The sequence below is a fragment of the Planococcus citri genome, chromosome 2 (assembly GCF_950023065.1).
Source record: "Planococcus citri chromosome 2, ihPlaCitr1.1, whole genome shotgun sequence".
In the NCBI taxonomy this organism is placed as follows: Eukaryota; Metazoa; Arthropoda; class Insecta; order Hemiptera; family Pseudococcidae; genus Planococcus; species Planococcus citri.
Window position 1 is genome coordinate 68785164 of NC_088678.1, and position 12985 is coordinate 68798148.

The 12985-nt window shown below is 34.8% G+C and overlaps 1 protein-coding gene across 2 annotated transcripts; it reads right to left on the reverse strand.

Moving 5' to 3' along the window:
• Positions 1 to 835: 835 nt before the first annotated feature.
• Positions 836 to 11651, reverse strand: LOC135837373 (putative fatty acyl-CoA reductase CG5065). 2 transcript variants are annotated; one of them, XM_065352620.1, is made up of 9 exons: positions 11272 to 11651; positions 10942 to 11190; positions 9936 to 10081; positions 6518 to 6627; positions 6245 to 6440; positions 5927 to 6169; positions 5569 to 5829; positions 1264 to 1380; positions 836 to 1145 (listed from the first exon to the last, which is right to left on the reverse strand). In XM_065352620.1, exons 1-8 carry the CDS (start codon positions 11467 to 11469, stop codon positions 1281 to 1283), a joined length of 1503 nt encoding a protein of 500 aa, XP_065208692.1. In that variant the 5' UTR covers positions 11470 to 11651; the 3' UTR covers positions 836 to 1145; positions 1264 to 1280. The 2 variants fall into 2 exon arrangements, with proteins under 2 accessions (XP_065208692.1, XP_065208693.1); XM_065352621.1 differs by having other exon boundaries at positions 1260 to 1380.
• Between the last annotated feature and the right edge of the window lie 1334 nt (positions 11652 to 12985).

A 12985-nucleotide genomic window follows, 5' to 3' on the forward strand; every position in this document is an offset into this window, starting at 1 on the left:
TTTTTTTCTTTTCTTTAGGTGATCTTTGAGCCGGTGTTACGTTTATTCGGCGAATTTGCCACCTTGTTAACAATAACACATAGGGAGCTGTTTTTCTTCTTTTTCTTGCTTCCAAGGAATTTGAAATGATGCCGCTATCGTGGGAATTGGATCCACTTACCTGACTGAGTGAGTCAGCTTTCAGCATTTCGAGATGCAGATGAGTTGTTTCTATTTTTCTTCATGTTAATCTTCTCATCATTTCTGTTACAGGCGAATCGTTGTCACATCTAGAAACACTAGGCGAGTTGTTCTTCTTTTTCTTACGACGCACCTTCCGCCAGAGATGACTGAACTCTCAGCCTACAGCATCCATATTGAATAGAGATGCCGGAACAATACTGCAGTGTCTGGAAAATTGCCAGGATTGCAGGTACGTTGAATTTACGGCTAGTTTTTCATTTTTCTCGTACATGTTAATGGAATTTTTCAACATCTCTTTTATCAGCGAACTGACATTACGAAAACTGGAATTTTTTCCTGGAGCTGGAACTGGAATCCTTTTTCTCATCTCTGCTGAAGTAAGTACCTCGTTTTTTCATCTCTATTTTCGCGTACCAAGTGATCTTGTTAGCTTTAGATCGTGTCGCGTTCGTTTTCTCTCGTGTTGTATTGCATTGGCCCCACGTTGGGCGCCAAATATGTGGTGGTTTGGGACGTCTTTACTTTGAGGGAGACGTCGTCAAAACCAGCGTGCATATAATAAGCCCAGGGAACCTAAACTTGCCCGATATCCTTGCGAAAGATATCAAATTGCAGTGATGTTGAGACACCTCATAAATGATCATAAGACCGCTAAATGTTCGTAATGTTTTATTCACTTCTCTGGTATAACACACGCGAAGACTTATAATAAAACACACTACACATTATTGAATAAAATACACTTGTAGTATCGACTACAAGCGGAAGCTCTGAACTTGCTACCTTACGCTAGCACCAGTGAAAATATACCTAGCGAGCTTTCAAAGCTCGAAGCTCGGAGTGGTGCATCTCGAACTACTTCGATAGAGTGCACTACTCGTAAGCAGTGCTGCCACTCCGACAGGAACACAACTTCCCTCTAGGTGGAAGCTGCGGGCGCATCCCCTACCGGTACAACGTATCTGTAAAAATAATAAATCGATATTTACCAAATAACTCACAGATCTGGGTGATTAATTTGTGTATTAACGTGAATGACAAAGTTAACATTGTCTGCTCCAGAACTACTTATGTACCTACATGTTTGGTGCAATTATTCAATTCACTATGCTGGAAAACGTGTTGAAAAGGAACACGAGGAATTTCCATAAAAAGTAGTATCTCAAAACGATCACGATTTTGTCCAAAGCGTACATTCTGAAAAATAAACGAACAGGCACAGATTATGTTGGGCTATATAATTTAGAAAGAATTTCAAAGTTGATGCAAATAGGGCAATTCTCCAGTCCGGTTATTCTGCTTTGATGAGACTTCAAAAATTCAAAATATGGGAGTAATTGTGAGGGGATTCGTTTCGATTCCGATGAATAATGTGTTCTTACAAATTTTGATTTTTCAAATTTGAATTGACCTTTGTAATTGATTTTATGATTTTTGGAGAGTTTTCAAAATTTCAAAAAATCATTTTTTTTTACTGTTGGGGCTCAATTTTATTCTGGAATTATCCATATTTTAAAGAGCTTGTGCGATTTCAAGTTTTTAATAAATTTTTGAAATCTTATCGAGAATTCAGAAATTTAAATGGACGGTTAATCGGATGAAAAAAATGCCACACGTTCAAAACACGAGTAGATTTAATAATCTCCATTCTGACTCTCTTGAAATTGTTATGGCTTTTTTTTACTTATGAGAATTGAGAAATCCAAACAGAGAAAAACTGTTGGACCGAACAAAAGAAAAATTAGAAGAAGATTCAAAAATAGACCACTAAGTTGGAATTTCAGATGTTTGGATCCATTTTTCGATATTTGGCGAATTTTTGACAATTCAAAATTGTTCACATCACTTTCCATGAAAAATGCCAAAATTTCATAAAATTAAGGTAGAGAATTGAAATTTGATTTTTAGCATATTTTTGGATCTCCCAAACCCAAATTAATTGGAGGTGGTGGTTTTGAACTGCAGGGAACTATAATTTTGATTATTTTTTTCAAGAGGAGGGGGCTCCTCATATGACTTTTTATGGACTGTGGAAAAATCAAATAGTGAATATTTATTCAACGGTGAAATTCAAGAATTTGTGGGGAGGGGGGAATTGAATGAAATGTTGAATTATTCCACTTTGGCTTCTTCGTGGCAATTTTTTTCAAAGCTGGGAAATCTATGAAAAAATTCAAAATTGTTCACTTTCTATGAAAAATAACGAAATTTCATAAAATTAAAGCAGTGAATTGAAATTTGGTTTTTAGCATATTTTTGATCTCATGGCTTTGAACTCTTCTGAAGTCTTCTGGAGAATTAATACATTTTCCAGGTTTGAAAAAAATTGTCACGAAGAAGCCAAAGTGGAATACAACATTTTCCAACTCATTCAATTTCGCCCCCTCCCTCAAAGTTCTTGAATTTTATCGTGAAACAAATATCCATTTTTTGATTTTTCCTCAAATCCATAAAAAACCATGCAGTGAGCCCCCTCCCCCCAAAAATAAAAAAAAAACAATTTATCCAAAAATTTTCCATTTTTGACCCATTTTTAAGAAAAAATCTTTCTCCTTTCCCTCCAGGTATGTTGTTCTCCTTGTACGTGGAGTCCCCCCCCCCCAGTTGTCTAAAATGAACAAGAATAAAATAAATCAAAGTTGGTCAAGCGTTTTTTGAAAATTTTCTTTTTCTGTGTCGCAATTCTTCTAAACAATCTATTCTAGAGAAAAAAGCTCCCTTTGAGTCCCCAAATAATGCTGGTCTCATCCCTCCAAAATATGCAACAATTTATAAAAAAATCCAAATTTCCAACATTTTTTGAATTTTTTCCCCTTTTTTGGTCAAAAATGGGTGGAAAGACTCCTCTCCAAGGAAAGTTTTAAAAATTTCTGAATGTATCCCCTTTTCAAGAAAAACCCTCCCCCCTTGGTCTACAAAAAATGTTAATTCTCTATGTACATACAATAAAGGCTCCCAAAGTTGAAAATCAAAAAAATCAATACCTACCCTTAAAGTTGGAAAAGATCAGAAAAATAAAATAAATTTGAATCGGTATTTTTTTCCATTTTCTATTTCTGTTCCAAAATTCCTCTACATAATTCACTGTAGTATTCGCAGAAATGAGGGAGGGGGAATAATTTTTCATCTTCCAGAGAGGACTGGGAGTCAAAGCTATAGTGCTTTTTTGATAAAAAACTTTTGTTTTCACTTTTTATTTTTTGAGGAGGTCCTAGTTCCATTTTTTTCATTATTTTGTGGGGACGGGGGGGGGGCTCAAAACTATCAAGTAGTGATTTTCTAATGAAAATGAGACAGATCTAAGAATTGAAGGGTGGTTTTCCAAAACGCATTAAGTCCCAAAAGTAAGTTCCGAGAAAAAGCATAAAACATACTCCCATTTCATTAGAGGGCTTATTTTGAGTATGCAACCAACCTAACATTGAAGTTTAGGTATAGCTTGATATGATCCAACACGCGGTGTTGAGTTGAATGTTGCACAAGAGATTCAACAAGTGTTGAAAAACATGGACTTAATGCGTTTTGGAAAACCACTAGACGTTTTATGTTGAAAATTAGCATTCATTCAGGAAAATTATGAGGTAACTATAAGATAATTATAAAATGAAAGTACCATGTTGTAGGAAAATCAATTTCCAACAAAATGGTTCCTACTACTTACTGTTTATTCTCAATCGCGAGTGCACAAATTGAAGAATTAAAAAAAACACCACGCGAAAAGTACATTTTTCTGCCTTTTCTCCTTTCCAGCTTGCATATTACCATTCAATTCAAAACCTCTTATCAAAAATTATGTTTGCATTTCACTTCTGAGGAATTGTGATTTTTTGAAAGTTTTTGCCTTATATTTTCGAATTACGTTGATATTGATGTCGTTTTCTTGTGATTCGATACTGCTGAGCGCGAAATTCGTATGAAAAAGATTCCATGTTGTAAAATCAGCTTAATTTTGAAAATGGTGGAAATTTAGGAGAGGGCTAAGTGAGTATCGAATCATAAGAAAACAACGAAAACGACACCACAATTCATCAAAGTACATAACTTTATTTCAAAAATGAATAGAAATTCAGGAGGGGGCTGAGGGCTCCGGAGGGGCAGTTTCAGTGTAGGAGAAAATTTGACGCCATATTCATGCTCAGTGGTATCGAATTATAAGAGAATGACACCAACGTCATCAAAGTAACTTCATTCCCAAAATAGTGAAAATTGAGGTGGGGGCTGAGGGCTCCGGAGGGGCTGTGGGGGTGTAAAACAAAATCTAACGTCATATTCGTGCTCAGCGATATCGAATCATAAGAAAACGACACCCTACTCGTTGATAGTCATTTTCCCCAAAATTCCCATTTCACCCCCCCCCCCCCCCACACACACACACACACACATTTCCCAATTTTCTAACATGGCGCACCACCGCAAAAATTTCGAAAAAGGTATTGGGTCAAAAATACGTCCAAAAAAGGTGTTTCTAAAATGTACCTCGCAATCGTCATTGTTAAATACCATAAAATAAGTTAAAAAACTGAAAACGTCATTTTTGAGGGGTAAATATGGGGGGAGGGGGTTGAAAATTTCTGTGGCGATACTTCCTAAGGATGCACATGTACAACATACTATAAAATTTTAAAAATCAGTTCGTATGGGAACAAGCGATTCTACAAGTGTTAAAAAACATGGACTTAATGCGTTTTGGAAAATCAAGCGCATTTCAACAATTTCACAAAAAGCTGGAAAGAACATGGATAAAATAGGTATTTTAGGTAGGTATGCGTCTCAGATGATGTGTCCTGACGTCACTAACCAAATGGCGCGAAAAAATCAATTTCGAAAAAAACGGACTTAATGCGTTTTGGAAAACCACCCTTCAATTAGAATCTAAAAACTTGAAAATATTAATTTTTTGATTGATCTTGTGTTCTGAGGAATTGGGGCCTAAGGGACCGGAAATTTCTAGGGGGGGGGACTAGATAGGTGCAAATATGAATTTCCCAGAATCCTTAATCGAATTTTTACGAAAATCCATGTGGATCCCAGTCGTTTTCTCTTTGCAGTTTCTTTTCAAGACAGATGAGTTTCAAAGTATGATTTCAGACTAAATCTGTGCAAGTTGCCAGAATTTCAACAAAAAAACCTTCTCAAAGAATGAAAAAATGGCGAATTTTTTTCCAAATTGGAAAACCAGGCTGTTTTTGTGATTACCAAATTGAATTTTTCAAAAGTTCATCATTTTAGGTATTTCAAAATTCCTCAATTTGTCGAACTCGAGCTTCTATTTGATCAAAAATCGTGTTTTTCGTTCAGATATTGGGGGAGAAAGGGAACCTCTAGTTTTTCATTTCTCTTGGAGGGGAAAAAGATCAATTAAATTTATCGTAAAAGAAATCTTACATTTTCATGGTTATTTTTGCTCTTGCTTGATGCTTCAAATCTTCACCAAATAGATAAATTTTGGCCGCTACCATGCAATCTACGATATAACTTTGGAAATCTTCTATTTCTGCCATATTTACTGGGAAAATCCGCTTATCGGTTTCATTCAAAAGTAGCTCCAATTGGAGCACTTTATCGTGCATGAAGGACCACTGTTGCTCCGTAAAATATCGTAGAATTTTTTCACCATGGGCCAATTTATTGTGAGCTCGAACCAAACTATAAAATAAATCATAGAATAATAAAAATGTCTCTGGAATTGAGCAGATTGGTCCATTCTACGTAATAAAGCAGTTTCAGAGCTTCTTCAACTCACAAAGGTTTTTGACGGACCAAAAATAAAATTAAATCCAATACGTAGGCTGGCAAGTAATGCAGAAAAACGCTTTTAATCCTGTAAACCATCATGCTGTTGGTAGCAGGATTATAGTTTGGATACCACAACATCAAATCGAGTGGGCATGTTTCAAAAGCGTACTCGAAATTACGCATTACTTCGCGCCATGTCAAATCTTCGAAAGAATTTTGTGAAACGTTGTACACGTTGATTTCTTTCAATCTGAAAATAGAAAACAAAAATATTTCGAGATGAATGCGCACGTGCTTATATGGTAAAAATACACGTATCCTGTACAATTGTTCTCGCGAATTGGCCCATGGTAAAATTAAAATACTGTTGATGGCGTGATCGGCTGGTATTACGTTGGTTTTATTGTCCACCTTCATCGCAGTAACACGCATTAGTCCTCTTCCTGCTGCAGCGTAGAATCCCGCTGGTCCATTAAGAGTATCATTCCAGCCTGGTAATGGTTCTTTGACAGATGCCACAACTGAAATTATCTTCAGTGTTTTAATTGTATTTTGAATTGAGTGAATTTTTACTATAGCTAATGAGCTCAGAGCTTACCTATGCTTGGTCTAGCCACTATAATTGGTACTTTTGATACGTAATTATGTAGCAGAGATTCCGTCAGACGTTTACTATACGTGTAGGTATTTGGCAATGGGTAAATTAATCTGCAAAAGTTGATATGTTTTACATTGAATGTCACCATTTTTTTTTTAATTTTTAGGAATGGGGCAATGAGGGAGAGGGGATGTCAGAGGGACCGAATCAAAACAATGGATTATTCGTATTTGGCGTTCTCATAAACGTAATCAACCATGTGGATGTCGCACGTTTTCCCTGATTTTCAGGGGGTGATGGGGGGAGGGGGGAGGTACAAGCTTAGAGGGACGCTTTAAAAAATGAGCTGATATTTGTTATTTAACCCACTTAAAAACTTATGAAGCATGTCATACAATTTTTCCCATTTTAAGAAAATTGAAGGGGACCAGGGGGTGTTTGAGGAACTGAATCAAAAACATAATTTGATATCTCTATGCAACACTTCAAATAACCTATAAAACGATATGTCACACGACCTTTCATGTTTTTTTTACATTTTGACCAAAACTTTGGGACGCCGTGACCCCCCCCCCCCCCTCCTTCCCACATTCATTGTTTTTCAGATCCGATCTTGAAAAATTAATAGTGTTGTAAATAGCATAAAAATATACGCTTACTGGATTTTTTTTGAAAATTTTAGAATTATAGCTCCGAAATTTGGCAAGCTTTTGAAATTTTTGGAAATATTTTTGGAACTTCCTAAAGGAGGAGTCCCGATGAGGCAATTTTTGGGCCCTGAAAGTTATCAACTTGACCACTCTTAAAATATTGTAATAAAATGTCCCAAATATGAATTCGTGGTCTGTTAACTCAAAGTGACCATTTTTTGGGCTTCAGGGGTTCCTAAAGTTGTAAATAAAAAAATAATTTTAGGAACCATTGAGTATTATTTTCAAAAAAAATTTTAGCGTGAAATATCTGTTTGAACCAGGTAGCTTTATGAGGTGATTTTCCTATTTTCGACCTTCGAGGGCAGAAACTGGGAGGGTTTCAATTTTTGGAAAATTTTGAAACCTGCATTTTGAACCTGCCCCTTTGAGTTCCGCTAAAAAGGTTTTTACAGTTTATTAGCATCCGAAAGACCTCCATTCTACCAAATTTTAAGCTCAATAAAATTTTAGGCTGGTACTCAAAAATTCAACTTTTCAATTTTTCGTAATTTCGATATTTTGTGAACCCTTGGAAAACTAGAATCCTGCGATTTGCGCCAAACGTAACGTTTTGAGATATATGCATATTCAATGATCTAGATGAAAAAGTGTTTAATTATTAATTAAGCTCCCTCTATACTCGTAACTTTGAACCTTTTTTGTACAGCCCTCACTTTAGGCACCCCTAAAAAAGGCATTTATGCATATTTTTTCAAATAAATTGAAGAACTTACCTACATTTGAAACACACTAGCAAGTGCTCGATAATTTTTCATTTGATTTTTCCAGTAACTTTCATAATTTTGCTATTTTTGCTCAAATTCTGAGATTTACTCTACGAAAAAAACGTTAAAATCACGAATTCAACGAAGTAAAAGCTCATAATTTGACCCAAAAAAGCTCATATTACGAAATTTACAGGAATTTCCCTCTTGAAGGGAGATCAAAATCATTTTTGAATATTTCCAAAAGTTGAAAGTTGAACTTTTTTATGAAAAGCTTCAAGGTCACATTTAAAAATTCGTGAAAAATGCAACCAATACATTTTTTCATCTATTAAAGTAATGTTCAATTTTCATCTATAACCAGAGAGTGTTGTTTTCATTCCAAGATCCTGATACGCTCAAGATAACGCCCCCTACCCCCACCCCCACCTTTAAAAAACTGAGCGAAATGAAAATATACATAGGTCGTGTAATATATCGTTTGTTATGTTTTCGACATCGCCAAGTTCGAATATCAAGTTATTTTTGGGATACAACCCCTTCAATTCTACCTATGTCCCCCATCTAAATAACCTAAAAAGTTCATGAGATGGAAAAATTCGAGTGACGTATCGTTTGCAATGTTTTCGATGATACGGATATCGAAAATCAACTTATTTTTGCTGTAAAACGTCTCCAATGTCTTGGGAAACTCTTTGGTGACCCCTGAATTTAAATCGTATGATGTTACGCACGTTTTTGATTGCACTGAACCTCAAATTTACCTTCAATTTTTAGGTATACCATCTATCTTTCCTGCTCTATGTGACTTGTCATTTTGATGAAAAAAAAAAAAAAAAAACAAACAAAACAGGGAAACCCATTGAAGGGGCATCTGACTTGTCATTTTGATGAAAAAAACAAAAAAACAAAACAGGGAAATCCATTGAAGAGGCATCTCCATTGTTATCTAGTTCTAAACGGTTGCATAATCTTTTTTTTTTTCAATCTTGGCTAGTAAAATAACCACCATCATTTAATGGGCTGGGAGGAAATGACGTTTGAACTTTAATTTGAAGAGACCGAGTTCAAATATCTATTTGTTGGTCGAATTTGACCTCTTAGTGTCATTTTATTCTCCCATTAATAAAAAATTGGTGGCTGTTGGGCTAAGAAGTGGAATTCAAAAATTTTACTTACTGTACGTAGGATTTTCTTTCAAAATTTTGATTTAAATTGAGGACCTTTGCGTTCCCCAAGAATGTCAAAATTCCATTTTGAAAAGGGTCATTCCGTGCAAATCGGCGGATTTTTGCACGATCAGGGCGAAATGTAATTTCTCGTCAATTCGTTGACAAATGTGGGGGGGGGGGAGGTTCACATGTTCGTCTACACGTTGATAAAATATCTCAAAAATGCAAAATTTCTTCATTTTTTAGGTTTCTGATGGTATTTTTTCAATAAGTGCCAAACTTGTAATTTTTTTTCTCGAAAATGAAGAAAATACCAGTCCAATTTTTTGATATCTTATTCTACATAAAAAGGACTAAAACTGAGAATTTTTCAGAATTTTAACTCGCGGACATCGTGGTTATATTTAAATTATAAGTTTTTAAATCGATTTTTTTAGGTTTTTGAAAGTGGCAACAGTGATTTTGGCATCATTCGTCAATTACCCCCTCAAAGTACTACAATTTGAAAAAAAAGTTCAAAATTCTATACTACGTACAACCGGAGCTACTTGCAACTGACATTTTCCATTTTCGACCCATTTTCAAAAACTTTGAAGTCCCGCAGCTCCACCAAAAAAAATCGAAAAAATGTCCGCTTCGCGTCATTCGTCATCGTTTGATGACCTGTACACGTGATCTGATTTTAAAAAAATCGAAGCCCCTTCGTACAAAAATCCGCCGATTTAGCATGGAATGACCCAAAATTGATTTTATCAAAAGAGGATGAAAAATGGTATAGGTCTAGGTACCTACAAATTGAATAAAAAAGAAACGAAAGGCTAGTATTTACTTAGGTGTAATGATTTCCAGCAATTCAGGATCCATCCATTCAACTAGATTAATTATATTTTGTGGATTATGCTTCGATGGGTACATTTTTTCTTCCACTGTTGTATTTTCGCAACAACAATACGCTGTGGAAATGTAAACAAATGCCTGAAAATTCGAGAAAAAATTTTAATTCAGTCATAGATAACACTCTAATACGTGATTGTTTTTGTACCTGTACCTCTGTTGTAAACATTAATTTGATAAAATTATAAATGATAAATTTTCAATAGTGTTGTTATCTAATGAATGAAAAATTACCATTGTAGGTACAAGGTACATGTTTTCTATAATGATAATTTTCTTTCTTGAAAGCGCGCACGTGGAGAAGACGTCTATAATTCTTAATTTAATGCCACGAGTGAACTCTCCTCGTTTTCCCCTCTAGTAAGTAATTAAGTGCGGAATATGATGATGATGCGTTCATAAAATATAAACCTAAGTTCTCTTATTGCAACGTCGAGCTAGATTGAGGAGGGGGAAGGGGGAGGAGGATGAAAATATGTACGTAAAATCAATTTTTATTATGTCAGAGTAATGAACGAATATTTTAAAAATCAATTTATGTAATAAATTTATCCTTATGTCTGGTTGTCTTTTAAAAACTTTTTTCTGTTCTCTTTTTGTATAAAAATTATTTTTTCGAAAAAATAGGTACCATCCAAGTATTATCAGGATGTGTTTCAATTTTGCTTTTGTACTGTTTCTTGTTCATCTATCCTGAAATTTTATCCTTTCTTTTTTTCAGAATTATGATTTTTTCGACTTTTTTTTAGCTATAGGTAATACAATGTTACGGATATCTTTTCAAAAAATGAAATTTCAAAACATGATGTTATAAAATTGGAAAAGTTTTTGAAAAAAGTAGTGAAAAAGTGGTGATTTTTTCAAAAAAAAATCCGTCAGATATGTACCATGAAAAATAGTTTTTTTGTTTTAAAACGTGAAACTGAATGATTTTTACTCACCTCCAACTTTTTCATCTGTTGCGCCAATTCGAGCATTCTTACGGTTCCAACAGTATTTACATTAACAGCAGTCCGTAAATCGGCGTTCATTTTTAAAATTGCAGCACTATGAAATATGATGGATACTTGGTCAATCAATCTATCTCGATCAGTGCTCGATAATCCTATCCCGTCTTCTCCCACATCTCCGGATATGAACACAACTCTTTCGAACACTTTTGGGTTGTCTTTTTTGAAATTTTCGAAAACCTGTCGATTATTTCAAGATTAAAACGAATCGCAAAAATCATATCATCATCTTGTTTTAAAAGATAAATAATTTTCTATTACCGGCGAGTTGAAAAATTCTGATCTACGAGATATCGGGTTTTTGCCATATTTTGATCGCATCAACACAAAAATTGTTTCTAATTGAGGGCAGCTGTGTAATAACTTCCATACTAACACTTTGCCCATGAATCCGGTCGCTCCAGTGATGAGGATTTTTCTGAAGGCGTAAAACTCGGCTATTTGCGATTTTTCGGTCATTTTTTTTTTTGCATACGATAAGAACCACTACGATGAACGAATATTGTACGTACAAAAGTAACAAGCACGAAAATGAAATTTGATTATTGCTTTGTCCCGAGGTTTAAAAACATTGTAATCACGATTGATGTTGCATTGCACGAACATTGACGCGAATTGTTATTGACTGAATAAATTTCAACGAAAGCATTCGAATCCCTATAGATAAACTGCATCTATATATTAAAATTATGACCGGATTCTTTTGACTCTGAGATCTCAGGAACGGCTGAACCGATTTTGCTGGGTGAGGTCTCAAAAAAAAGCTTTTGACCCGTAGATGTGCAGGTTTTCATTGAAAGTTCAAAAAGTTTCGCCGAAAAGCTCAAAAAAGCTCAATAATTGATTTTAGCCTTTACGTAGCGCATTTGACGTATACATAGTAGTACGTATATTATACCTTGAAAGAGCATCGAAAGAAGTCTAATGTCGAAGAAAAAAGTTTACAAAAAAGTTGCACCTTAAAGCTCAAAAAAGCTCAATAATTCTTTTGACTCTGAGATCTCAGGAACGGCTGAACTGATTTTGCTGGGTGATGTCTCAAAAAAAAGCTTTTGCCCCGTACATGTGCAGGTTTTCATTGAAAGTTCGAAAAGTTGCGCCGGAAAGCTCAAAAAAGCTCAATAATTGATTTTAGCCTTTACGTAGCGCATTCGACGTATACATAGTAGTACGTATATTATACCTTGAAAGAGCATCGAAAGAAGTCTAATGTCGAAAAAAAAAGTTTACAAAAAAGTTGCGCCTTAAAGCTCAAAAAAGCTCAATAAATGATTTTAGCCTATATGTAGCGCATTTAATGTATACAGAGAAGTACATATATTATACCTTGAAAGAGCATCGAAAGAAGTCTAATGTCAAAGAAAAAAGTTTACAAAAAAGTTGTGCCTTAAAGCTCAAAAAAGCTCAATAATTGATTTTAGCCTATACGTAGTGCATTCGATGTATACACAGTAGTATGCATATTATACCTTGAAAGAGCATCGAAAGAAGTCAAATGTTGAAGAAAAAAGTTCACAAAAATGCTGTGCCTTAAAGCTCAAAAAAGCTCAATAATTGATTTAAGCCTATACGTAGTGTATTCGACATATATAGAGAAGTACGTATATTATATCTTGAAAGAGCATCAAACGAAGTCTAATGTTGAAGAAAAATGTTTACAAAAAAATCTGTGCTCTAAAAAGCTCAAAAAAGCTCAATTATGACTGGATTCTTTTGACTGTAAGATCTCAGCAACGGCTGAACCAATTTTGCTCGATGATGTCTCAAAAAAAAACTTTTGACCCGTAGATGTGCAGGTTTTAATCAAAAGTTCGAAAAGTTTTGCCGTAAAGCTCAAAAAAGCTCAACAATTGATTTTATCCTATAGGTACGTAGCGCATTCTATATAATACACAGTAGTACGTACATTATACCTTGAAAGAGCATCGAAAGAAGTCACATATTGAAGAAAAAAGTTCACAAAAAAGTTGTGCCT